A 27,572-nucleotide genomic window follows, 5' to 3' on the forward strand; every position below is an offset into this window, starting at 1 on the left:
TAGAAAGAGATGAGCAGAGGGAAGAGACGTGGTCATTGATCTCTCTTGCGTTATTGCAACGTTCCCCGTGGGTTCGGGCCTCGGCCACCCTCCCATCACCTGCTCTTCACTGGGGACAAATTAATCTTCCTACAGCCCAGCTCTGATTGTGTCAGCTTCTGCTCAGCCTTCTGGATTCTCTGCCGTGTGTACTAGCGCTGTCCAGGAGAACCATCTGCAGCCATGGAAATTTCTTCATCTGCACTGTCCACTAACCACATGTGGCCATGAATAGTACCCTTTCTCAGCTTTAATTAATTTAACTTTAAATGGTGACATGCAGCTAGTTGCTAGTCAGTGCAGGACATCACGTGGAATGCCACTTCAGGCTCCCATGTGCCTCTGCAGCCTCAGCCTCATGCCAGGCTGCGGGCCATTTGAGGCGTTTCCTGGGTTGGCCCTGCTCTTCTCTGCTTAGCTCCTCTGCCTAGACTGTGCTGCAGCCCTGCCTGTGATGCTCAGCCCAAGTGCTCCCTCTGCTTTGGAACCTTCTTTGACACCTGCTCCCGGTAACCTTTCTCCTCTGAAGCCCCCAAGAACTTTATCCTGGTCTTACAACTTTGGTACCTTTTGCCTTCTCTTGCGGTCGGCTGGTGTCGGTGTCTCACTTCTTTCCCTGAGCTGTGCGCTTTCGGAGAGCTTGGCTGGTTTCCGGCGTGCCCTTGTCCCTAGCACAGGTCCTTCCAGGGCGCAGAGTTGCTCACTAAAGCCCACAGACCTCTGTCCTGGTGCACTGGGGAAACAGATAACATGTCCTTCTGGTCCTCAGGCTGCCACGGGCTCTCACGAGAGTCGCCTCGTTCATGCCCAGAGAACCACTGAAGCCAATGGTTATATTTGGGCAGGAAGATAAAAGCCACAGAGGGCCCAGTTGGCGAGGGGAGTCCGGCAGGAGCTGCCCAAGCAGAAGGCTGTATTTGCACACACAGACGGCTTCTCTGCCCAGCCAAGGAGATGGGAACATCCAGACCTTGCTGCCTCGCCGCGTCGTGAAGTTGGAGATTAACCAGCGATGCAGCGGCTGGTCCAGCCGTCTGGTCCCCACAGATGGGCGGGTGAGGAGAGGGTGGCGAAGACTGCAGAGCAGTGCAGGCTTCTGGAAATGGTGTTTTGGCTAGGTGGCACCTGTGCTGGGAATGCAAACACAAGGAATTGTTTGTGTTCTGAGCAATGGACGGACAGCAGGTGAAATTTTGCTCTGGCTTGGGGATTTATGAGTTCTTAGAGCAGTCTCTGCTGACATGGAAAGACGATTGTGAGGAAAAAATAAACAGCTTTCTGGCTTCAGACTCTAATACTAAGAGTATTTCATACCCCCAAAACTTCTAGCATAGACTCATCTCTGGGACAAAACATTTAAAAAAATAAAACTTTATTGAAGTTATAACAGAGGTGCAGAAAAGTACACAGATCATAAGTTTACATATACTTGTATAACTCTCTCCCCTTCCCCTGCTAGCAAGAACTAAAACATGGCCAGCATGTCCACAGTAAATTTGTGCTAAAGCAAATTGTAGGGTTAATGGTGGAAAGCAGGCTCTGCAGCCAGGCATGCCTGGGATTGAACCCTGGCCCCTACCCACTAGCAGTGTGAACCTGGATTAGTGACTGAACTGTTCGGAGCTTCAGTTTCCTCCTCTGTAAAAATCAAGGTAGAATATATGATCTCTGCCTTCCAGAGCAGTAAGAAATTAAAAACGGGAAATGTATGCAAATTTCTAGGCACAGCACCAGCACATAGTGGGTCTCAGACGCTCTCTGCAACGATGATGCTGATTGAGGAGTTGCTGCAGCTGCTCTGGCACACAGGGCCACAGGCATCCATGCAGAGCTTTGCTGCTGCTTCTCCCAGCTCCCAGCCTCTCTGTGATGCTCTCCAAGGTCTCTTCTGACTGCAAGGAATCTGTGATGCTGTGATGATGCAAATCTCAGCTGACACTCCAGGCACCTGATGGGAGGAGGGGCAGACGTCTGTGGCCAGTGGGAATGCGGCCAGATCTTTCCCATTCAGGCCGCAGGAGTGTGGCCCCCAGACCGCCTAGGGGAGGATGATTTCCCAGGGGCAGTCAGTGCAGTGTAGCCAGGTGGAGCAGGAGTCAGCAGGACTCAGCCTTAGGAGTTTTGCACCCTGCACCCTGGTGAACTCCTCGACTCGAGCTTGCCCCCGGCCTCTGGCTCTGGGAGTGCAGATGTGTCCCAGGGGACATACACTGTGCACGTATTTTGAGCTGGGCACTGCGCTGGGCAGGACTGGAAGGCAGAGTGCAGGAAGGAGGGGAGAGGCCAAGACAAGATGTTCCTTCCAGCTGAGAGGGGTTGTTGCAAAGAGGAGGGGATCAGGAAGGACTTCCTGGGGGATGGCTGGAAGAATGACCATGGGAAAGGGAAGGAAGATCTCCCGGCAGAGGAAAGGACACGCAAACGCAGAGGCAGAGCCATGCTGTACCCTTGGGCACCTGGGACCACCCAGTTGGACAGAGCTCCCCACACAGAGCCTAGGGATGAGGCTGGAGAGTCAGGTGGCAGCAGGTTGTCAGCGGTCTGGAGTCAGGCGAGGCGCTTGGCTGGCTTCATCAGAGAACGGGGAGGGCTGAAGGCTCTTTCTCTGAGAAAGAGCAGGACCAGATCCTCAAGTGCTCAGTGGAGGCAAGCATGGGAACAGTTATCCAGACCCACAATGTTTTTGGCCAAGGATGGTGGCCCGATGTCCAAGCCACTGGAGTGGGCTGTGAGAGCCTCTGGGATGCCCAGACCTGTGCAGGATGCGGGGTCAGGGGTGGGGGATGGGGGTGGCTGGCTGTGAGTACGGAAGGGGAGGGGGAGGGGGAGGAGAAGAAAAGGGGAGGGGAGGGGAAGGCAGGGTTCCCACCTTTGAGAGTTCACAGGCTTGTCGGAGAAGCCAGAGAGCTTCATGACAACTGAGCCCCAAATTCCGAAGTGGAGATGAGATGTGTGATCCAGCAGGGTCAGGCTGGTTGGAGCATGGGTGGAGAAGGCAGGTGGGGGAACTCCCTGGAGGGGAGGGAACCTCTGGAGGCTTTAGAGAGACTGAGGGCACCACACGCTAAGCCCTTTGTGAGTATTGTTTTATGTCATCCTTCTAGGAGCTCTAAGACGTGGTGCTGATATTATCCCCATTCTACAGAGGTGAGAACTGAGGCTCAGAGAAGTTAATTCCTTGCCCAAAGTCACACAGCTCCTGTACTATTAATGAACCTCCCCTAGCCCTGACTCTAGCCCCTCCCCAGAGGTAAATGTTGCCCGCAGAATCTTCAGTATCAGCATACTAGATATGGAAAGTGCACCTTTGTCACCATTCCTAGCTACAGCATGACCTAATGCAGGAGTTCGTGGTTCCCACTACCTGGGCTGGCAAATCCCTGGGGATTGCAGTGCTCTCTGGGGGACTTCCTGGAGGAGACTGAAGGAGAGGAGGTAGGGTCAGCTGGTGGGGAGAGGTCCCTGCCAGATGGGTGTTACCACCTGTTCACCCTGCCTGCTCCCTTCAGACACAGCTGCCTGCAGTCCCTTCCAGAGAGTGTCAAGGATTAGTGAGAATAGCCTTGCCTGGCAGAGCTCCCCAGGCTCGTGGGTCACGCTGCTCTAGAAAGTTTGGCTCTGGGAGCTTCCTCCGGAGGCTGGCCCAGCTCTCAGCTGCCTGGGGCTACAGCTCAGCCCACCCAGGCCTTGCAGCCCTCTGGGGCCAAAACAAATGTCCTGCGGCTCTCTTGCCCTGGAATACCCTCCTCTCATGATCTTGCCTTTGTCCCAGCTCAGTTTAGGCATCCCCTCCTCCAGGAATCCTTTTCTGACCCCTATCAGCTAGGTTAGGACCTCAGTGTTTCCAAGCCTGTGCTGACCAAAAGAAATATAATGTGTACTATAAATGTGAGTCACTGAAGTAATTTAAATTTTTCTAGTAGCCACGTGAAGAAAAGCAAAGAGAAACATAAACTTATTCTAATGATGTATTTAACTTAATACATCCAAATTTCTATCATTTTAATACAAAAGATTATTAATGAGAAATATTACATTTCTTTCATTGAATATTTAAAATCTGTGAATTTTGCACTTACGGTTCATCTCAGTTTGCAGGTGCACATTTTAAGTGCTCAGTAGCCACTTGTGACTAGTGGCGACCGTCATGGTCAGCACAGTCCTAGAGGCAGGGAGAAGAGCATAAAGGTTGAAGCTCAGGGTTTGGCATCAGGTAGACACGGCTCTGCCACTTATTAGCTGGGTTAACTTTGGGAAGTCGTTAAACCCTTCATTACTTCAGCTGTGAAAGGAGTTAATAATTTCGATGCTGGAGAATTGTAAGGATTAAACAAATGACTATGTGCCTGGTGCCAGACTAAGTGCTCAGAAAATGAGGGTGACTCATCTTACAGTGGCCTCAAATATGCTGGTTTATAGACCATGCTCCCCGACTGGACTGATTGTGAATTCAAGGGCAGAGGCTACCCAAATTCTCTCCCCTTCCTAAATTCTCTCCCCTTCCTCTGTGCCCATGCTCAGTGTGAATGTCACTACTTGTTGAGTGAAAGATTAAGTCCTTGGGCTAGGAGTGCTTGCCACCCACCCTGCCCACCCAGGAGTCAAGGGACCCCTGGTGGCTGGGAGTCAGAGACCACTCACTGACTACTTGAGGTCACCTTGGCAGAGACCACTGACTGACTACTTGGGGCGACCTTGGCAAGTCTCTGCTTTGTTCAGAGTCTTGGTTCTCTCATTCCAAAGATAAAAGGGGGGACATTGCCTGAAGTGTTTGGTTTAGTCTCTGCCCCACTGGTGGCCTTGGAGAGGGTTGTGGCTCACACTGTGTGCTTTGCCTTCCCAGCCAATGGACTGAATCATTCCCATCCTTTTTGTGGCTTTCCTGTATCCTGGCACTTCTGTACCATCAAGAAGTTCTCCTACCTTCTAGGCAGACCAGAGAGGGGATGAGGGATCCTGTCCCTTTTATTCTGCCATCATTTGCTGACCTCCCATCACAGCAACCCCGTAACAGAAGTAGGGCAGGAAGAATCTCTCCCATTTCATAGTTGAGAAAACTGAGGCTCAGAGAGGTCAAATAATCTGCCCAAGTAACAGAAAGAAGTGATGGAGCCAGGGCTGGAAGCAAAATTCAGAACTAAGGGAACCAAAGAGACCCCCTTCACTGGGGGTGGGGGTCCCCTTACTCCTTGCATTTGTCCATGGTGGCTTTCTTGAGATAGGGCCCTGGGTTGGGTCTTGTTTCTGTGCCTTAGTTTCCCTGCCTAGGGAATGAAGGCAGCCAAGTAACTGGGGTAGTGATTTTAACTGATGCCTGCAGGGATCGTGTGTTCTTTAGAGAGTGCGCCAACTAGATTTCTGTAGAAAAAGTTACTGTCGGATAAAGTAGAAAGCTTCTGGTCCAGAGAGCCTGTGTTACTGTGCAGGAGTAACCTTGGACAAATTACTCACCACTCTGCACCTCAGCCTGCCTATTTATAAAATGAGGGGTGATCGTATCTCATAAGATGCGAAGATTGCCATGAAAGGACTTTACAAACTGGAAAGTGCTAGGAGAAATGCTAGTCAATAATAATAATAATAATGTAGAAATAGAAATAATGATAATAGAAGCAGCCTAATTTTTCAGTGTGGTCCCGCTGTCCTGAGTAAAATAGGCTCTTTGGGTATTAATCCAGAATGATGTCTGGGAACGTCCTGCCTTGGTCTTTGGAATGTAGCCTGGATTTGTCTGGGAAAGTGAGAGGCTCTATCCCGCTGAGGAGGGTGGGAAAGTAGCCCTGCCCCAGGGGAGGAGGGGGAGGGCTCCTACTTGGGGGAAGGAAGAGAGGGGAGGAGGGTCCAGGGAAGGAGAGTTGGACTGGGAGGAACAAAGGGCTTTGGCCCTGCAGCTCTGTCCTGCCCACAGGAGCCCAGAGTTGGGAAGGCCAGCAAGTAGAGGAAGCCGAGAGCCAATTTGGAATAAAAATTCTTGACGGCAGGCAGTCAGGAAGCTCATAGCAGATGTGCATATGAAACAGTAAGTTCATCTGGCGTAACTCCTGAGTTTTCTGATCCTTTCACTCATTCATATGAATAAATGTAGAGTAAACTGAGCTCAGAGCACTCCCAGTGGCAAAGTGACTCTCCTAAGGTCACATCCCTGAGGGCCTGGGGAATTCCTGGGAAGAACTGAATTTGGGAGTCTGGGGAATGAAAACTCTATAGCCCAGGAGGAAATCTGTAAGGAAGTCCGCCCAGCAAGACTCCGGTCTTTCTGTGAATTGGCCCTGGGCTGATTTGTCCATCTTCCTGTCTCCTGTCCGGAGTGAGGGCTTATTCTCTGGGGTTGGGAAGAGTTGGCTTCCTTCTGCTCTGTCCACTCCTGAGCCTAATGGGCAGCAGGGAGAGGGAAGGGACCGAAGCTGTGTCTTGGGAATATCTGGAGAAGGAGTTCATTGTGTTTAAGTTGGAGAAGAGAAGGCTTGGTTCAGGGGTGGGAAGGAGGGACACAGTTGCCATCTTGGGTTCTCTGAGGGGTGTTGAGGAGAGGGCCTAGCCTCGTTTTGTGGAGGCCTTAGTGTTGGTACTAGGACCTAGGGTGGAAGTGACCATGATGGAGCAGCCACCTTGGGAGGGAGGAGTGAGGGAAGGAGTTACCTGCCCTGGAGTGTGGGAGTAGAGATGGATTCTGGTAAGGTTGACACTGAGGGGCACAATCCATTGGTGAAGTTGACACTGAGGGAGCTGCAGCATGGGGGACAGATGGCTCAGCACACATCTTCCCAGCGTTCGACCTCTGTGGTTCCCAGGGGATGGGTTCTGTGGTGCCTAGAACTATAGCTGGCACTATAGGTACTCAGGAATTATTTGTAGAACTGAAAGAATACATGTATATGCCAGGGGGTGGGGATGGTTAGGGAGTAGGGGCCATGTGGGCTGCAAACGCTGACTCATGGGCAGAACTTTTTGGAGATCATCCTGTGGGTCCCCACCGTCTTCTCCAGGCCTCCCATAGAGAACTGGGGCCCCTAGAGGGGGTATGTCCAACAATTTCTTTCATTGTTTACAGACTGAGGAGCCCAACTTGCCCAAAGGTACTGGCTGAATCAGTGGCCCAGCTGCTCTGGAACCCAGTCCCTCTGCCTAGAGTCCTCTGCTGTTTGAGGTCCTGGCCTGTTGATTGACTGAGGTGTAGATGCAGTGGTCAGGACCAGCTTTTTGAGTTAGTGCTGCTGGAGGAGAGGAACAGGGCTTCACTTGGTTTTGAGCTATGACCTCGGTGCCCCAGGCCCCTTGGCCCCTATCACCACCTTCCTGGAGCCTTGTTGCACAGCCAGCATGTGCTCACACAGGTCTGTACACGGGCCCAGTCCCCTCTGTTACACTTACGGTCACTGTCACCTAAGCACATATGGACAGATATATAGGTACAGGCACACACTGGGACACACAGGAGCCCAGGAGACTTTGCATACACCTCCTCCCTCCCAGGGGAGGAGCCCTGAGCCCCTGGGGGACTGCCCTGCTGTGCGGCCTGGGAGGAGAGGGTATCTGGCTAGTGGGCTGGGGGGCCCACTGAGACAGAGTCACTCCTTTTGAATCAGGGATCCTCCCTCCCCTCCCCCCTCCCCCCTCCCTCTCCCCTCCCCTCTCCCTGCTGAGCCCCCAAGAGGGGCTTGGTCCAGCTCGGAGGGCCGAGGCTGGCTGGCCGGTGCGGGGGCAGCGTAGACCCCAGCTTGGCTTCTGATGCAAGGGCCCGCGGTGCTGCGGACCTGCGGCTGTGGCAGCCCCTAGGAGGTGGCCGGGGAGCCTGAGCGACGGAGGGCGAGGGGCGGGGGCGGGGGCGGGGGCAGGGCGCCCGCGGGAGCGGCAGGCGCAGCGGCCGCTGGGGCTGGACTCGGAGGCCGGGCGGGGGCGGGGCGGGGGCGGGGGCTGGCCGCGCTGGGCGCCAGGCCCGGGGCTGCGGGCGCGGTGCCCAGCCCTCGGCGCACGCCGAGCCGCCGCTGCTGCAGTCGGCATCCATCAGCGGGCGGGGGTGTCACGGAACAGGCTGCTCCGCAGAGCCCGCCGCGCCCGCCCCGCCCCGCGGCCTGCCGCCCGCAGGAGCCGAGGGGGCGCCCCACACCCAGCCTGCCCGAGATGGGGACTCCCAGGCTCAGGTAGGCGCTTGGGGGAGATGGGGGGGCGGGCGGCTCCGCACTTGTAGGCCCAGACTCCGGCGCTGGGGGAGGACGGGGGGCGAGACTGGGAGGAACTGAGTTTTCAGGCTGTTGTCCCCCTGGCCAGTGTGGGGTGGCCCTTGCTGTCCCTCCCCACCTCTCGGCTCTGCAGCCTCCCCAAGGCCTGGCGGGAGGCGGCAGGCGGTGGGCTGGCGCTTGCTGTGGGCATGAAGGTTGCTGGGCTTCCCTCCACCCCGCCCCCGCTGGTCCACTCTGTTCTCCGAGGCCACTTCTGCCACCTCCGTGGAGGTCGAGGACCGTCTGGCTCTCTCCAACCGCTTGCCATGCTGCAGGGCAGACTCTTGGCTTGGCTGGAGGCTGGGACGCTGGGGAGCCCCTGCCCTTGCCTCTACCCCTGGGTACAGACATTTCCCCACTCCAGGCTCACTTCCCATCCCACCCCCTTCCTAGTCTCCCAAAGCTGGGGGACGGGCCTTGGCCCCAGGACCTTTGAGGTTTTAGCCTGGCATGGCTTTGGCAGCTGTTGCCCCACTGATTAGAGGGAGAGGACTCGCAGGTCCCAGTTGTGTCTGGCGCCTTCACACTTGGGAATGTCCAGGAGTCCAAGAGGCTCAGGTCTTGAAGATGGACCTGGGGGGGCAATGACTACATCCACTAGGGTACTTACTGGGGTGCTGAGGCCACTGCCTGGCAGAGTGATGGCCCAGGGTGATCCATGCAGACCCTGAGGCGCTAGGCAAGGACCAGGAAGGAGGTCTGAGGGTGCCAGTCTCCCTCCGCTGCCGGCCATGGGCCTGCTTTTCCCCCGGAGCTCTGAGGATGCACTGGTGGGAGAGAGACACTACCACGTGTCCCTGCCTTCACTTCTGGATCTGCACAGCACCTCCCCTGCACCCAAAGGAGGGAGTAGAAGAGGGCTGGATTTAGGACCTCTCTGGGGCCCTGTGGGGTCCAGCTGCTCCACTCCCTTGCCCCCCCCCCCCCCCCCCCCAGCCTTAGGAGTCTTCCAGAATCAGCAGCAGTTGCGCCAGGTTGAAAGCTGGGGACTGTGATGGTGCCCTCAGAAGCTCCTGGAAGACTCAGTGCTGCCTGTCCTGGGCAAGGGTGTGGAGAATAGAGGCGGCTCTGTGCCTGCCTGTCCATCCATTCCTCCAGATGGAGCCTGCGGCAGAGGCAGCCAGTGCCAGCCTCCTCTCTGAGCCACCGTGGCCCAGGGAGGCTCTGCCAGCTCCGTACTGGCTTCTGCTGGCCAGCCTGAGGTCGTGTCTGCTCAGTGACACCATATACAATGTTTGTGGTGTGCAGAGTGTGGTCCCTTGAGGGGCACCTGAAGGCAGCCCTGGAGATCAGTGCAAGGGGCATTGTGCCTATTAAAACCCTTCCTGGGCCACATGGCAGCCTCCTGGGTCCAGCTCTGAGAGCTTCATGGGGGTTGCTCCCACAGAACTCACACGAGAACAGCATTTGATCCTATAGTCCCCACTTGACAAATATTGAAAGGTTGAATGAGGCCTACAGAGAAAGAGTGACTTGTCCAAGGTCATACAACAACTGAGTGGGAGAGCCAGCACTAATGTACCAAGGCTTCTCTCTCTTGGTTTGGGGTTCTTGCAGCCCAAATGCCTGCTTCCCTGTTGTGGGTGTCCCATACCTAGCACATACCCAGGCTGGGCCTTATAGCCTGGAGCCCAAGGCTACCCTTTAGGAGAGGCCCTCCATTGACAGTCCCCAGCCCTTGCCCCAAAAATGTGAGGAAGAGGAGCCAGGCTGCCTCACAGAGAATGGGCCAGAGCTGAGGCAACGGGTAGCCGGGTAGCACTGGGCCCTCTTGGGAATGTACAGGGCTGAGAGGACGCTGGGTGCCAGGGATGTTCTGGGCTTGAGCCTCAGGGGCAGTGGAAAGCGTCTCAGGTGGGAAGTGCCTCTCTGTCAGCTTCAGCATGGGCATTGCTCTGGGCCTCTCTGGGATTGTGTCCCCACTGTTAGAGGGGATGATAACCTTTGCCTGGAGTAAGGCACTTATTGAGCACTTACATATAACATACAGTGCAATTCATGCTTGCATCATCTCACTGCGACCCTGTCAGGTAGATGCTATTATTATCCACTTTTTACAGATGGGAAACTGAGGCTCAGAGATGTTGTGTTGCTTGCCCGAGGTTACACAGCTGAAAAGAGTGGGCCTGTTTGAGTCCAGAGCCCCTCTCTCTACCATGACATTATACCTGGGGCAGTGCGTGGGAGTACCAAGTGGGCGTCCAGCAGAGCCAGACAGTTGATAGGCCAGGGCTGGTCCAGGTGGAGAGGTCTGTGAGGAAAGGGTGGTTCCATGGCCTGAGTGCTCCTGTGGACCTGAGGGGTAGGGGCAGAGAGGTACTGGCTGAGAGACTTGAGAGAGGGGTCGGCCTTTACTTTTTGCTTCCTGACCAGGATCTACTAGAAGTGGGGATCTTCTGGATTTCCTGCTACTATTGACCATCAGGGAAGACTGGCTGGCCCTGACACTCGCCCCCTGCCACATTTGGTAGGGCCCTAGTGACTGGAAAACAGAAAGGTGGGAATGCAGGGCATTAGCTAGGACTGTAGAAGCAGCCATGTAGGGAGGGGAAGAGAGGCCAGGCTGCCTCACAGGTAATGGGCCAGGTCTGAGGCAATGGGTGGGCGGCCTGGGAGTGGGAGCAGGCTGGCACCACTTCCTTTGTGGGTGGGAGGCTTTTGAATAAGACTAGCAGCAGCCAGCATTTATTGAGCACTTACTACATGCCAGTGCTGTTTTAAGCAGTGTATAACTGCTGTTGTAAGTGCTGTATAACGCATAGAAGCTTCACAAAACCTTGTGAGGTAGGAATTCTTCTTCCTCACATTTTACAGATTGAGGGAACTGAGGCTTAGCAAGGGGAAGGCAGTTGCTCAAGGTCATACAGTTAGGTCTCAGGGAAGCCAGGATTCAAAGCCAGACAGTGTGGGTCAGAGCCATGTTCCTAAAGGGGCTTACGGTCTAGCCAGGAGGCACAGACATGACACAGGAAAGGGAAAGGGTGAGTTATGGCATATGCTAAGTGTGGGTTCCTATTTTGGTGATCAGAGAAGGCTTCTAGGCCCCAAAGGCCAATTGGAATTTTGATAGTTTGGCGGGGAGGCATCCCCTCTCCTAAGTCAGAGGGGTAGGAGATTGGGATCCTTTTGAATAAGAGCAGGTGTCTGGTGTGCATGGAGCAGATGGTGCAGGGGACTGGGGCCGCTGGGAGGTGACTCAGAAAGTCAGCTTGTGTTTGGGTCTTTCGGCAAAGCTTTGAAATCCACCAGATCTAAGCTCTAGTTACAGCTCTGCTGTGTATTCATCACGTGGCCTTGGGCACATCACTTAGCTGGTCTGCGCCTCAGTTTCCTCATCTGTAAGATGTGGATAAACACACCTATCTCACAGAGCCCATGCTTGGTGGTTGTCCTGTAGAGGACCTGGCGCAGTGCTGGTGAGTCATGGGGACTCAGTAAACATCACTTCTCTCCGCCCTCCGTCTCTCTTAAATGTCAGGCTAAGGTGTTTGCACTTGACAGGAGCCTGGAGGCTTCAGGAACCTTTGCCGGTGTTTGGTTTGCATAGAGCATGCATTGGGGCCTGACAGGTCTGTGCTTGGGAAGGTCCCTTTGGCAACTGTAATAACTGCAAGGAGGGATGTGGACTGTGGCCTTGCAGGAAAGAACCAGCTCTGTGGACTTGGAGGGCTGGGGTGGGAAGAAGATTGAAACCACAGCACGATGCCTCTCCCCTCGGGTGGTGCGTGGCTCTGCTGCTTGGGGGCAGGGGGAGCAGCTTGGGATGGGGGAGGCCACTGGGGCTGTGACTTCTGTTTGAGGCTGTGTGAGTTTAAGATGAAGGACTTGTCCTCCTTCAGTCATTCTAGGGTTTTGCAGCAGCATCTTTGTGTATCTGCCTTTTTTTCCCCTCTTTTGAATAATTTCCTTTGGATGAATCCCCATCGGAGCTCCCTCTATAAGAGCAGCAAATTGGGACTAAGTGCCTGACAATAGGAAGATGATTGAGAACGTTTTGGAACATCCAGTGGATAAAATAATACATAGCTGTGAACAGCCTCAAAAATACTTACCTTGCAGCGTGTGGAGCTGTGCCCTGAAGCTCCTTTGCATCACCCTGTATTCATTTCATTTCATAGGTCCCTGGGACAGAGGCAGGATGGGGATAAGATCCTTCCTGTGCAGGAAGAGATTCAGGTGAGGCTCTGATCTCTGTGAGGGCAGGGGTCAGAGCGTACTCACTGCAAATACTTGTTTGGTGAAAGAATTGTCTGAGCGAATGAAGCAGAGGGGATGTGGCTTGTCTAAGGTCATGGAGATGGTCAGACCCAGGACCCGAGTCTCCTCGTCCCTGCCTGTCATGTTCTTCTCACTCGCTACTCAGTCTCCGTGGGGGGGGCAGGGCAGAGAGGTTCCCAGCAAGGATTTGGGATGCACAAGGCCAGGGCTCTAGTCTAGTTTCTGTCCTTGTTAATGGTGAGTTGTTAGCAAATCGATTCATCTTTTTACACCTCAGTTTTCCCATCTGTAATATGGATAGTCCAAGTACCTCCTTCTAGGACTGTCATTAAGACGAAATGATTTAAGGCATGTAAAACTCCTAACATGGTAACCAGCACGTAATATAACATTCATGAATGTTAGCTGTGATGATATAATAATGTGGAAATATTTCTGATACAATTAATGTTAAAAGAAAAACACCCGTGACATTATGAGCACTCGGATTAAAGTGGTGTAAAATTAGGGACACCATAGGTAGAGATTATACTCACAGGCAGAAATGGAGTCAGAGCAGGTGCTGTGGGAAGTAAATAAGACTGACCAAAATAAAAAATTTTAAATTTATTTATTTTTTCTTACTTTTAATATGTGAAAAACCCTAATAATTCAGAGGTGTATTCTGTCCTTGGCTCCCCAACCAAAATCCTTCTCTCTGGAGGTAGCCAGTAGCAGTGTAGCGTGTGCCCTCGCAGGATATTTTCTGTGCCCACATAAGCATACACACCAGAAGGGGACTATAAAGTGCATTATTGCTTGACAATTTGCATTTTTTCATTTGATGATGTCTCGCCATCTTTCCACATCAGTATATATAAGATCTACCTCAACAATGTTTACGATAGGTATGTACTACTTTTGTAATTGATGGAATGGATAAATCCTCATTAACTTGGACATTTAAAGTTGCTTCCAATTTTACTGTATTCTAAATAAAGTTGATAATGAATTCTTATAGTGTTTAGACAAAGAAAATCAAGTGAGAGAAAGAGTCAAAAACTGAGACTGTGAGAGGTGCCCGGGAAGGTCTGCTGCCTCTCCCTGTCCTTTCCCCGCTCTCCTCCCTTCTCAGCAGAGCCTGAGGGGGCACGGACACCCAGGGCAGCCTGCTGAAGGGGCCCTGTCTCTGTCGCCCTCAACGGGTGGGGATGCCATTCACCCATTGTGTAGCTCACCTATGAAATTTTCTGTATGGTCGAGACAGCCTTATTGATGGGAGCCGTTGCTGCCATTTATTGAGTGTCTGCTCTATGGCAAGTGTGGTGCCAGGAGCCAAGGCATGGGGGGCATTACTCTCACTTTAAATGCTCACACTGGCTCTCAGAGAGGTTAAGCAACTTGGCCGAAGGTGCCCAAGCCAGTGGAACCAGAATTCAAACTGGCCCAAAGCCTGTGTTCATAACTGCTGTTCTGTGCCCCCCTCACCAACTGCTAATCAGTGAGGTCCATGAGAAATGATGATTATAAGAGGATCCTTTAAATTGCCGAGCGCCTCGCGTGTGGGAGGGGTTGATACCGCTGTTATTATTTCTATATCCAGAGCAACAGTAGCTTTGGTTACATGGTTGACAGCAAGCTGGAGGTTGTGGGATGGAGCAGGATTGAGGGGGAAGAACATGGGACCATGAGCCAGCAGACCTGGGTCCTAGTCCTGGCTCTACCCGAGCTGACTAGCTGTGTGACCTTGGCCAGCCAAGCTGGCCTGAGGAATAAGCCCACCTCCCCTATGTGGCCCTTGTGCAGCTCCATGAGACAAAGCCTGGAAGAGAGCTAGCACATCACCCGGCTCTCAGAGGATGCCCAGTTACAGGGCAGTCTCTGTCTGCCTCTGCAGCCATCAGTGTGGCCCAAGAGGGAGACATTTCTCCTTTCTGATGCTGTTACTCTGCAGTTCTGGGCATGTCACGTGGTCCTCAGCCCACAACTGCACATGGGTTTGTGGCTCCGTGGTGGCACGTGAAACCTTTGGGCAAGACGCCAGTGCTGGCGGGTGGCAGCCTTTTCACATTGCTTGGCTTTATTTAATGTGGTGCCCATGGGTACCACAAGCCTCTGACAAATTGCCATCTCCCCATTGTTGCGTGGGACCTGAGCAGCAGTAAGAACCACTGTGGCCCAGCTCCCATTTCAGCCCCTGTGCATCCTTCAGGAGCTCCCGAGGCTGGCTGGGAGGGTGGTACAGAGCCCCAGAGGCAGCGTTCTCGCCCCGCTCCTTCCTCCCTCATCGTAGGCAGTCATTTCATTCACGTTCTCCCAAAGATTGTTACTCCTGGAAGTGAATGTCCTGTCCTGGGGAAATCCCAATGGAAGTAACGTCATCTCCAGAGAGAAAGAATAAGTCTTAGCAGTCCTTTTCCCTCCCCTCTCTCCCCTCCCCGGTTTTTAAAAAAAATTCTTTTTTTTCCTTCTGACTCCAAAAGTATACATGTTCATAGTAGAAAAACTGCAAAACACAGAGAATCCTCTCAAAAGAAAAAGCCAGTAATTCCTTCTTCTAGGGGATGCCATTGTTAACATTTCAGACTTTAGACTTAATACTGCAGATGAGAGTATTTAGCATTTCTTGAGCACCAAGAAATGTGCCGAGTGCATATGCCGAGTGCATTACAGGCATGATCTAATTCCAATTTCAAAGTGAACCTGTGAGGTCGGCAAGATTATCGCCAGGATTTTACAGGTGAAGGTGCAGGCACAGAGAGGCTGAGGGACTTGGTTAGGATCTCCCCGTTTCCCATCTTACCCTTAACCACTAGATTATACTGCTTGTTCCCAGTTTCTCATTCCCTCCCTCTCTAATTCCTGTTGAATTTAGTGTCAGGAGGCATATCTCTCAGATCTTGAGGGAAAATAGAATTCTATTTTCATATACATATCAGATGCTTCAACTGAGTTAATTGGTAATAAAGGTGTGGGCAGGGTTAAGGGAACCCACAGGGGTACCTTCAAACTAACAGTGACAGAAGCTCTTACAGTGACAGAGGCTGTTACCTCCCCTTGGCCTGAATGAGCAGAAGGAGGGGACGGTGTTCCCAAAACTCAGTGATGGCTGGGCTTGTGCAAGGAGCTGTCACAGAGGGGCCCAGCCACTGCCGGAACCACAGGGAGGGAAATTGGGAAGATATACCCCGATCTCTTTCTCCTTCTACCCTCTGACCTCCTGCTAGTGCCTCCCATTGGCCAAAACCAACCAGAGGTCAGCAGGCGAGGGAGCTCAAGGGATGGTCCAAGAGGTCAGCCTCCCGCTTCTTTGAGTGAAGCATGGAGCTGGGGCTACAAATGGAAACCAACGGCCCAGGAAGTATGGTTCTAAGGGGGTGGGGGAGATACGTCTCTTGACTTCCCAAAAGAAAGAACAGTTATCTTGGTAACTGTGATTATTGAAACATCATTCAGAACGGAAGAGTTGCACTTTCCGCCTCGCATCCTCTTGGCGTTTTGGTGCCTCCCACACCCGGTCCATTTCTCTCTCTGCTCATGCTCCTTCCTACCATTAGATTCCACCTGGTTCAGAATTCCCAGGAATGCCCCGGCACCACCATCAGTGTCCAGGATTTAGAAGAGGCAGCGTTTCTGTAAGTCTAGGGAGTAATTGTTCATGGCCGTGAACACGTGGCTGTATGTGCCTCCGTGTTGTTCCACTGTGATGCCTACGCATGCAGAGACATGCTTCCGGTACACGTCACAAGCATCTATAACACGCTCTCCCTGTATTTACCTCGCCTTTAGCTTTCGTATTTCAAAGTGCTTTTCTTCTCTGTAACCTCCTTTATCTACATGGCCCTTCTCTGCAACCGGAGGACAGGGGCTCTCAGCCCTGTTTGACAAATGAGGAAACATGCTGGGAAAGGGAAGTGACTTGCCCAGGGCCCCTGAGATGGGAAGTGGCAGAACTGGATCAAGTAGTGGTCCTGCTCTGAGTTCAGCTTTTCCCAGTGCACTTGCCTTTCAATCTTAGGAAGTTTTTTCATGGCCATCCTCACCCCTGGCAGAAATTAGTACAGGACAGACCCTCCTGCAGCTGCGGCAGTGCCACGTAGTGAGATGGACTCAGGAGTCAGAGACTTGGCACAGCCCTTTGACCTTGGGCAAATTGGTCTGCCTCTCTGGGCCTGTGTCCCCTTATCAGTAAAGTAAGGATGATAATATCAGGAGTTTGAATGGAAAAGTCATGTGCTTAAGAGCTGGTAAGTCATCAGGACAGTCAGGCTGGCTGGTACCCAGAAGGCTCCCGAGGTGAATACAGTCCCCACCTCTGGTCCCCAGTTGAGAAGACTTAAACATTGCCTTGTTGGTTTCCATGCAGCCGTCACACCTGTGTTTGCCCGTTTGTCCGTCTACCCATCCATCTGACACAAGACCCCTGGTTTAAATTCTGGCACTGCCACTCACTAGCCGTATGATCTTGGGCAAGCTACTTAACTGCTCAGTTTCTTCTTTTGTAAAATGGAGATAATAAGAGTATCTATTATAGGTTATTATAAAGAGTAAATGAGTAATTGATGTAAAGTGCTTAGATCAGTGCCTGCCAAATAGAAAACTCTAGAAATGTTAGCTTTGTTGTTGTTTATCAAAATTGCACTGAGCCCTGGGGGTAATGGTAATGGTGAATGAGCCAGATAAAGTTTTGTCTTTATGGAGTGTATATTCTAGAGGAGGAATAGAAACAAATAAGTAAATCAATCAATAAATATAAGTTTTGTTTGTGATAGTTACTATGGGAAAAAATTCATCATGCTTACTAAATGGGTACGGAGTCTCTGTTTGGGGTGATGAAAAATTTTGGAAATAGATGGTGATTGTGAATGTAATTAATGAACTTGAGTTACACTTAAAAATGGTTAAAATGGCAAAAAAAGAAAAAAAAGAAAAACCAAAAACAAAGTATCAGCATTCCGTAACCCCAAAAAACTAGGGGGAAGGGTCTACTTTAGACAGAGTGGTCAAGGGGTACACGACTGAGATCTGAGAGTAAGAGCTGCCATGGCCAAGAGGCAGGGGACAAGCCCACTGTCCACACCACGGTACCATTTAAGGACAAAGCTCCACAGCAGCGGCAAGCTGGGTGTGGTTGAGGAGCAGGCAGAAAGCCGGTGTCGCAGGCTCACCATGATGGTGGCAGTAGGGCAGGGCAGCAGTGGGAGCTGATGCAGGGGCCATATGCAGGGACCTGTAGCCTTGATAAAGAGTTTGTGTTTTCTTTGGATGGGAAGTCATTGGAGGTTTTAAAGAGGGCATCCAATTGGAATTTTGAAAAGGCCCTTGTGGCTCCTCTGTGGAGAATAAACCCTAGGAGGGCCCAAGTGGCCACAGGGAGTCCATCGAGGAGACTGGGGAAGCCATGTGGTCATGAGTGAGAGTGGCTTGCACCTGAGCAGTGGCTGTGGGAATGAAGGAAAAGAACAGATCCGAGTTACTGGACCCAGGGCTGCTGACTCATGCTCACCCAGGTTGGAGGGCCTGATGTATAAATCTGTCGATTCATTTTAATGAGTGGCACAACAGCAGGCCAAGTGGATGTTGCCTCGGCTGGGCTAGGACACCCAGATGGAAAGCCACAGTGTGTGAAGGCTGCTTAGTGCCCCTGGAGGGCGAGCCAGCAGGTGGTTGCAACGTTGAAGAGTATCAGTTGCTGACAGCCTGTAGGGCTGGCCCCAGACCCACTCACCAAGTGAGCATCCTGGGCCTCACCCGGCCCCTTTCCTCCAGACAGGGCTGGCATGGGCACCGTCAACATTGACTTCCCTGGCTGACCTCTCCCTTTGCTAATTCCATGCATTCTGGTTTTCATATTTAGTGTCACCAGCCAGGCCTTGCTGGCCTCTGTGTCTTAGAACATGTGTTTCTCCATCTGTTCTGGGTGGGTACTTCTGAACTCCTGGTCCTCAGACCACTCCCTACTGTGGCTTCCCAATGCTTGTAATTATAGACCCTCTCAGGTCATTTTATTGGGTGCAAATTGTGCTAAGTGCTCTTGATGTTATTTTCCTGAATCTCCATCTCCACCCTGAGAGGGTGGGAAGTGTATCTCTGTTTCCTAGACGAGGCCACCTAGATTCAGAGAAGTGAAGTCACCTGCTTAAGGTCACAGAGCGAGCTAGTGGTGGAGCCAGACTTTGGGTCTGGGTCTGCTTGACTTAGGTCTGCCCTGCCCTGCTTCCCTGCAGCGGGTCCATGAGATGACTTTGAAGCCCTGACCCTGGCCTGGCCTGAAGCAACACGTAGTGATGGGAGCCTTGTCTGTCCCAGCAGAGTCACACTTCTGACCCCAGCAAGGCCGCCTGCACCACCCCAGCTCCTTCACTTCTCCCGACTCCAACCTGTTCTTCCTGCCAGGCTGCTTTAAGCTCACCTTTATAGGCTTCTTGTTCTGAGGAGTCAGGATGTCAAGGCCACCTGTCTATCCCCTGCACAGCACTACCTGTTCCCATCTCTGGGCGTGTGCTCACATGGTGACTCAGCCAAATGCCCTCCCTGCCATCTCCCATCTAAATTTTCCTTTTCTTCAAAACCCGACTCCACCTCACCCTCCATTCCCTACCCTATAAGCCCTTCTTTGAGAACCCCAGGCCATGTTTGCTATCACCAGATCTCCAGCATCTTCTGGGGGCTGAAACAAACACTAGCAAATCAAGTCACATCGTGCCTTGATTCCAAGGTGAGCATCCTCCCATGCAGCAGTGAGTGCTGAGGAACCGGCACATGCCCCCAGGGTCCCCGTGGTGCTCGGCCAGCCTGGCTGCCCAGTGGGCTCCATTAGCCTATGCTGACCTGGGCCCAGGCAGAACTGTGCCCACCTGACTGGCTGTAGCAGAAGCCATGGCCAGGTTCTTGGCTTGTTTCCTGTGGCCTAGTGAGAGAACCATGCCGTCATCCCTGGACTTGTAAAATAAAGACTGATCTCATCATAGGTTTTTTTTCAATGTTATTTTTCTTTCTAATTAGTAAAATTTTTTTAAAGTTTAAGCAGTTTATCTCCGTCATACCAAGCCATGTGCATTGAAAAAAATTATTTTTTAACCTCTAATGCTTTTAAATCAAGAAATGTCCAAGTGTAGTAGGAAAATTGAGAACTATTAAGCAGAAAGAAAAGATAATAATCATCTGTACTCTTGCTCTCTAGAAACAACTGAAGTTAACATTTGCTGAATTTTCTGTATCTGTGTAAATACAGGGTATCCCAAAAATGTATGCACACTTTGAAAGCTGATAGCTCAGTTTTGAAAATGAAATGTATTTTGCTGTAGCCGCTTTTCTCAGTGGTTAGAGCATCGGCCTGTGGACTGAAGGTCCTGAGTTTGATTCTGGCCAAGGGCACGTACCTGGGTTGCAAGCTCGATCCCCAGCCCTGGCCGGGGCCCTTGTGGGAGGCAGCCAGTCGATGTGTCTCTCTCATATGGATGTTTCTCTCTCTACCCCTTCCACTCTCTCTGAAAGCAATGGAAAAAATATCCTCTGGTGAGGATTAAAAAAATAAGAAATATATTTTAATAAACATTGCCTTTATAATTATTCAAAGTATGTGTATACATTTTTTGAGATACCCTATATATTAATCAAAATCTGTACAAACTGTTGTGTATCTTGCTTTTTCATTCACATATTTTCCATCATCTTTGGAAACTCTCTAGAGTGGATGAGCCATCATTTATTTAACCAGCCTCTGGCCATGGGGCTCATGGGTGGCTTCTGCCACCTCCTTAGACCTGAGTGCTTTTCCCTTCGAGAAGATTCTGTTGAGGTTCGCTTGAAGCAGCTGGGCCTGGGGAGTCAGGAGGCCAGGTGGGGAGGAGAATGGGTAGGAGGGACTAGGGAAAACCTGTCTGAGGAAATGACTGCCACTCGTCTCTTTTGCTCTCTGGGTATCATCTGTAAAAGAAGAGGAGATTGAATTATCCTAAAAGACTTCCAGCTCCTCTCATCTGTGGTTCTGCCAGCACCAGGTCTTCACTGCCAGCAGGCTCTGCTAAAGACCCGGGCAGCAGAAGATGGGGTATTTATCTAAGATCGGTCTCCTGGCTGTTCGCAAGAAGACCAGGCCTGGGGGAGGTTCGGAGAGTGTGGGCTGAGACCAGACCGAAGCAGAGCGGCGGTGCTGATGCGCCAGGGCCTCTGGGCTGCCCGGGCCCAAGAGGGTCATGTGGATTCTGCTCCTTACAGCAAAAACATACAGATTAGTTTGCGGATTCTTTTGTTGTTTATTTTAAGCAAAATTAAGAAGGCATTTATTTTAAGGGTTCTTTCCTATAGGCCTTATCTAGCATAATGGCCGACATCCTCCAGCGCAGGCGAAGGAGATCCCGAGCCAGGCAGGCACGGCTCAGTTTGGGCGGTGAGCTCCCCTGAAGCAGCTCTTGTTGCTTTGTGTCCTGGCACAGTCAAGCAGTTGGCATCACCCAATCGACAGAGAGCCTTTATTTTACTATGAATTTAAGTGACCCCGTAAAGCCCAGGGTAATGACGTGAGTGGGAGGCATGTCTGGGGGGGATGAGGTGGTGTGGACCAAGGCCTTCCCTTCCTTCTCATCTCCCTCTTAATAGCAGCGTCAGTAACAACACACCCTCTCATCTGTCCTGTGAGCTCCGGCTTACAAAGCTTTTCACTCATCCACTCGGCGGGGTTTGAGGATACTTGGGATCTGTCCGGGGCCCCAGAGCTCTCTTGTGGCCTAGTGGGGCTCTCAGGGGCCCTTTCTGTCCAGTGCCCTTTGGTTTGGGCCGGGCTGGTGCCCTACTGGAATACAGGGAGAGAAACTGAAAAACAGAAAGGAGATGTGAGGCAGGGCTATGTGCCCCCAGAGGTAGTTGCAATGTTGAAGGGTAGATCCAGCATCTGTCTGTCTGTCTGCCCATCAGGGGCCTCCCATGGTGGATGGTGTCAGGGAGGGACTTGCCAGGTCTGGTCTTGAACCTTCTCATTTATGTCCCAGCACGGAGTTGGCACCTGGTGTCACATAAGCGACAGGTGGGTTTGGAGGAAGACTCTATACTCAGGGGTGAGGGTTCCTGCCCATATCTCTGTTCCCTGGTTTTAGTTCCAAACTTTTCTTTGGGGATCCACTGATTGGGGTCAGAATGGGGACTTTCCCTCTCTTAAAACACCCAACTTGTGCCCTAGCCAGTTTTGCTCAGTGGTTAGAGCGTCGGCTGGCAGACTGAAGGGTCCCTGTTTTGATTCCAGCCAAGGGCACATATCTGGGTTGCAGGCATGATCCCAGCCCTGGTTGGTGCGTGAGCAGGAGGCAACCAATCGATGTGTCTCTCACATCGATGTTTCTATCTTTCTCTCCCCCTTCCACTCTCTTTGAAAAGCATTGGAAAAAATATCCTTGGGTGAGGGTTAAAAAAAAAATTATATCCAACTTGTGAGTTTAAAAAAATGTGTATTTAAAATTATATAAGTAATTCCGAAGTATATAAAGTAAGAAATAAAGTCCCCCCTCTTATCCTACCCCATGGAACCCTCTCATTTTCCTTTACCCACTTCTGAATTATTAACCTCTCAACAGTTTGCTGAGTGTCCTTTCAGATCTTTTACTACATGTGCACAGACGCAATGATGTACTGCTGAGGCTATTGTTTTGTTTTTTAAATATAAAGGGGGACCATGCCATTCTCTCCTTTTCTGTCTTTGCAGTGTACTTACTCCACAGAATAGCTGGGCAATAGGTCCTTGATTCTCTGACATCTCATTTCTTCCTTCAAGGGGAAAATGATAAGAATAGCTAACATATATAATTTATACAATAGATAATTTCTCTAAGTCCCTTGCTTTTTTGGATGAGTCCTAGAGAGGTAGAGTGACTGCCCCATTTGTGGCCAACCTGGGGCCTGAGCCCAGTTTCCCTGAGTCTTACATGAGCAGGGCTATGCATTTGTTAAGAGTGCCTTCCTAGGAGTCTTACCCTTTAGATCCATCCTGACAGCATCCCTGTGAAGTCAGTGGGGCAGGAAGTATTGACAAGGCTTGGGGCATGAAGAGCCTTGCCCCCAGTCAGTGCTGGGAGGGCCTGGAGCCCAGCGCTCTTTTGGTTGAATTTACTCTATCCAGCCTTTATTGAGGGGTTACTGTGTGCCAGCAACCTAGTGGGGCGTTCAGGGCCTGCTGTTGTTGGACAGACAGCCTGGCCGAGGCCCTGCCTGGAGGTGGCCAGGCTCTCCCTTGTGCTCTGGGCAGAGTGGGGCTCCCTAGGGAGACTCACACCATCCCTAGCAAGGGCCCACACTCCAGACCTGGGACAAGAGATCGGAGTCCCTGAGGAGCTGTATGGACACGAGGTTGGGAGGGAGGAATCTGTGACCTCAGTTACCCCCACTAACCCCTCACTTCTCATGACTCTCTCCCCACTCCTACTTCCTGTCTCTCCCTCCCTCCCTCCTTCCTTCTCTATGTGGCTCTTTGTCCATTTGTCTCCATCTGTCTCTCTCTGCATGTGGTTCCTGCCCCTCTCGCTCTGTTCTGTCACACCATGGCTGCCCCTTCCTGGTCACATGTTCTTCATGCCAATGCAGGCGTGCTGGTCACCATGACAACAGAGACAGGCCCCGATTCTGAGGTGAAGAAGGCTCAGGAAGAGGCCCCGCAGCAGCCTGAGGCTGCCGCTGCCGCTGTGACCACCCCAGTGACCCCAGCAGGCCACGGCCACCCGGAGGCCAACTCCAATGAAAAGCATCCGCCCCAGCAGGACACTCGGCCTGCTGAACAGGTGTGTGTCCGAGAGCACGGGCATCCCTTTTCCTGCCCAGCCCATCCTCTGGGGCAGGGCCTTAGGAGGGTGGAGAGGAGGAAAGGAAGATTTATTACTGACCCGTTACATGCCGAGCACAGTGCTGGGGGCATTGTGTTCGTATTTATGTTTAATTCTCCCAGACCTAAGAGAGTAGCTATTAATTTCCCCATTTTACACTTGGGGAAACTGAGGCTCAGCAGGATGAAGTGAGTTACCCAGAGTCACATTGCTATAAAGTGACAGATGGAAGTCGAATCTAGATCTGATGTTGAAAACGCATGTTCTTTCAACTTTATTTCCCTACCCCCTGATCCTGTCCACTCTAGCCTGGCAAGCCCGGTGTGGCCCCAGAGCAAAATATATCACCCTGAAGCTGCAAGGGACTCAAGGAATCACCTAGTCATTGACTTCACTCCTTCCTTATGTCACAGCAGGCCCAGATAGGGCAAGGACTTGGCCAAGGTCATCGAGGGTGTGAGCGGTAGAGTTAGGACTAGCGGGCAGGGCTCAGACTTCCCTTCCCTCCGTTAAATTAGTCCACAAGTCCCCAGCCTCATGCTAGACCCAGTGACAGGCCGAGAAGGAGAAGACCAGATGGATATCCTGATAACTCATGCACTATTCTAGGGAGACAGGACAGCTCTGGCTGCCGGGTTTGGTTTTGTGGGATACTCCTGCCTACAGGGGCTGCCCACAGCAGCAGGAGCCTGCGGGAAAGTAGTGGACCTTCATGGGAGCTACCCTATTGCGCACGGAATCCCTGGCTCTCCTCCTGCACCTACCCACCATAGACCCTGGTCACCCCAGGGGCCTTTGACCTCTTATTTTGGGGTCCACCTTAGCCACAGCTGCTTCCTTGTTGCATCTCATTTGGGTGAAAGGCTATGATTTTAAGCCCATTGATGAAACTTTTCTCTGGGTTGGACCTACAGAGCCTAGACATGGAGGAGAAGGACAACGGGGAGGCGGACGGCCTGTCAGAGAGGACCACGCCCAGCAAGGCCCAGAAGTCGCCCCAGAAGATCGCCAAGAAATACAAGAGTGCCATCTGCCGAGTCACCCTGCTCGATGCCTCTGAGTATGAATGCGAGGTGGAGGTAGGGACCACCAATGCCACATGTCCCATCCCCAGCCAGCTGGCCTCAGAGCCAGGGCAGGCTTCTGTGTGCACTCAGCCAGGGCAAAGCCAGAGGGGATCTATTCTTCATGGAGTCCTGGACTGATGGCAGCGTCCCAGAGAGATGACCTGGCCAGGCCTTTGCACAGATGGTGGCAACAGGGCCCGGAGAGGGCTGTTTTAATTGCAAATAGAGTTAGACGAGGCACCAGGCTGGCACCAGGAAAAGGTTTCTCAGGGTGGCTATACTGTGGCAAGGAGCCACCATCTAAGGGCTGATCTGCAGCCCAGTCTCTTCAGTGTGACCCAGCAGACACTGATGTTTCAACTGGAATCATTTTTATGTATGTTTTGGGTGGAGAGAGTTATCCTCTGTTGTGAACCCCTCTGTCCAGGGCACTACCTCTAGTTTCTAGGACAAACTGATCATTTGAGGGTTCCATGGTAAGGGTGTCCCCCAGGCATAGGGAGGCAGCCCATTGGAAGGATACACTCACCCAGGCCGTGTAGAAACCCTGTGGCATGGTCCTGTCCCACACTGGGTGATGGGGCAGATACCTTCTCTCTGGGGTCAGCCTTCTGGCCTCACATTTAGCCACTCTCTTTTCCTAGATAGGCTCAGAATCCTGCCCGAATTCTGAACTCTCGCCCCTTTGGAGGTTCTTTCCTGGTGTAGGCACCATTCTGGCCCTCTGCATGCATACGGAAGAGTCCAGAGGGTGGCCTTACTGCTGAGAGTTGCCAGAGCCACCTCCCTTTCTCCCCCATGCCCTGGTCTCAAGGGACATGACTTACTTCTGAGCCCTGGGAGGCTGGCTCCCTCTTTTTTGCAGGGTTGGGTTTTTGTTTTGTTTCTTAAATATTTATTTCTTCTATAGAAGGGTTTCAGAATAAACACCTGGCCTACTTCTGGGAAAAATAAAGGCATATCTTATATCTCTTCTCCCTTACCCACAATGGGCCTGGAAGGGTGTAGAGAGTTTGGCTGAGGCCAGCCCACTCTCTTTGAAGCACTCCTCCAGACTCAGGAATTTCTTGGCTTCCTGAAGCTGCTGTCCATAGTCAGGCCTGGTCTCAGTCCCCGTGAGCTAGCCAGACCTGGTAGGGACCTCACCCTCTCTGTGGAGGCCCCTGCCTCTGAGTAGTGACTGCTTCTCATTCCCCCTACCCTGTGATCCCTTTATTGGTGCCCATACTTACCCCTGTGGGTTTGGGGTACCCAGCCAGGTTCTGGGATTTGTCCTTGTGATACCTCAGGCGGATGGTGTTCAGAGAGGTACCAAGCCTGGTTGTATGGGGGTGGGGCAGAAAGGTGGCTTTACCAGGGCTGTTTCTAGCTGAGGCTAGTTTAGGCCCCATGAGCCCCTATAAAGCCTCACTTGCTGCCCGGGTAAGGGTGGCACTCCAGGCTGGGGTGCCCTGGATTTCACTCAGACTTAGTGTAAGGGAAGGGCTGGGGAGGGTGAGTCACACTAGGACCCTGAGTCCTGGGCCCTCCCCTTCCCCACTGTCTACGTCCCTCCTGTTTCAGGCAGCTCTGCTCTTCTCACACCCAAAGCTTAGACTTTTCATTTTCTGCTCCTTGGTTCCAAGTCAGCCTCCTTCTCTTAGTCACTGTAAAGGAAGGAGAAATCAGTTACCCACCACTGCCCTGACTCTGCCCCCCGTTCCTCGAGCAGGTCTGAGGTCTAGGAGGGCTTGGAAGAAGGCAGTTGATGACCTGGGCATTAGGTTCAGAGTCAGGTGGGTCGCAGGAGTGCTGGCATCTCTCCAGATGCTAGAAGGCTCTTGGGGGTTTTCAGGTTGTCCTAGTGGAGTCAGGGGTGTCCCCCTGCCCCACCCTGAGGTGTGTTCTGGCCTCACAGAAGCTTTGCTCTCTTTTTCAGAAACATGGCCGGGGCCAGGTGCTGTTTGACCTGGTCTGTGAGCACCTCAACCTCCTGGAGAAGGACTACTTTGGCCTGACCTTCTGTGATGCTGATAGCCAGAAGGTACCTGGGCTGGGGGCGGGGCTAGTGGGGGGCCTACCATGGGGGAGACTTCTTCCTTTAGGCCCCCAGTCCTGGTGGCATCCCATGGCTTCCATCAGTCCTCAGATCTTCTGTTTGCGCATCCCCAGGGTTCAGCTATCCCATATCATCCTCTGTTCTCTGTGTCTACTCCATCCCCCGGTCCTTTCTGGGGACCTGAATGTCACCCCAGATGGATGTCTAGAGAGCTATCCGTGGCTTCCTGGGGGAACTAAGCACTTCCCCCCACCCTTGCGAGGTTCTGGTCTAAGTTTCCTCCTTCCCACCAGTTTCACCGCAGCTGTATTACCTGTTCACTGTGCTGCCTAAGGGCGATGTCAGTCCCAGGGCCGAGTCCCAAGCTTTGTGGTGAATCCAGGCCTCATTTCCTTACCTCCCAGGCCCAAGGAAAAGGGCCCAGGAAGCTCAGCCAGGGAAGGGTGTTCCCCACCAGGGTCTGTCAGTGGGGCCATTTCAGGATGTTCTCTCCCAGGCTGTCTGGGTCTTCTCTTTCTTCCCTCTAAAGAACCCTGTCTTCTCTTGCAGAACTGGCTGGATCCCTCCAAGGAAATCAAGAAGCAGATCCGGAGTGAGTGGCCTGCTGTGGTGGGGAGTGTGGTGGAAAGGTTGCAGGGGCCCCAGGTCGCGGGGCCACAGTGTGACTGCTCTGTCCTACTTGGGGAAGTATATTCGGACCCTTGAGTTCATTTGCTCCACATGGAAGATCTTGGGGAAGGCAGGGCATGGTTTCATAGATGAGGAGCCTGAGGCCTGGACAAGAGAAGAGAAATGACTATCTAAAGCAGTGATTTTCAACCTTTTTCATCTCGTGGCACTCATAAACTAATTACTAAAATTCTGTGGCACACCAAAAAAATACATATTTTTGCCAATCTGACAAAAAAATAGGTATAATTTTGGTTATTTTTAATTTTTCCATTGATTTTTAGAGAGGAAGGGAGAGGGAGTGAGAGACAGAAACATCAATCAGCTGCCTCCTGCATGCCCTCTGCCAGGGATCAAGCCCGCAACCCAAGTATGTGCCCTGACTGGGAATCGAACCAGCAACCTTTAGGTGTACAGGACGACGCCCAACCAACTGAGCCACACCAGCCAGGGCTCAGTTTGGTTAAATAAGTGTAATTTCGGTTAATTCACATCAGGTGGCTAGTCTTATGTTGGCTGTTGTCAATTTTTTTTT

The 27,572-nt window shown here is 52.0% G+C and overlaps 1 protein-coding gene across 14 annotated transcripts in view; it reads left to right on the forward strand.

Moving 5' to 3' along the window:
• Positions 1-27,572, forward strand: part of EPB41L1 (erythrocyte membrane protein band 4.1 like 1) — a 112,771-nt gene that overhangs the window by 37,499 nt on the left and 47,700 nt on the right. For 13 of the 14 annotated variants that reach the window (XM_081149374.1, XM_081149366.1, XM_081149378.1 and 10 more), the window contains 4 exons: positions 23,028-23,221; positions 24,178-24,342; positions 26,249-26,353; positions 26,918-26,960. In XM_081149374.1, the coding sequence (XP_081005500.1) occupies positions 23,042-23,221; positions 24,178-24,342; positions 26,249-26,353; positions 26,918-26,960 (493 nt within the window). In that variant the 5' untranslated portion in view covers positions 23,028-23,041. Of the gene's footprint in view, positions 1-7,970; positions 8,181-23,027; positions 23,222-24,177; positions 24,343-26,248; positions 26,354-26,917; positions 26,961-27,572 lie in introns of those variants that run through there. The other variant, XM_081149372.1, reaches the window with a different exon arrangement.

Source organism: Miniopterus schreibersii (genome assembly GCF_964146895.1).
Source record: "Miniopterus schreibersii genome assembly, chromosome: 10".
Lineage (NCBI taxonomy): Eukaryota > Metazoa > Chordata > Mammalia > Chiroptera > Miniopteridae > Miniopterus > Miniopterus schreibersii.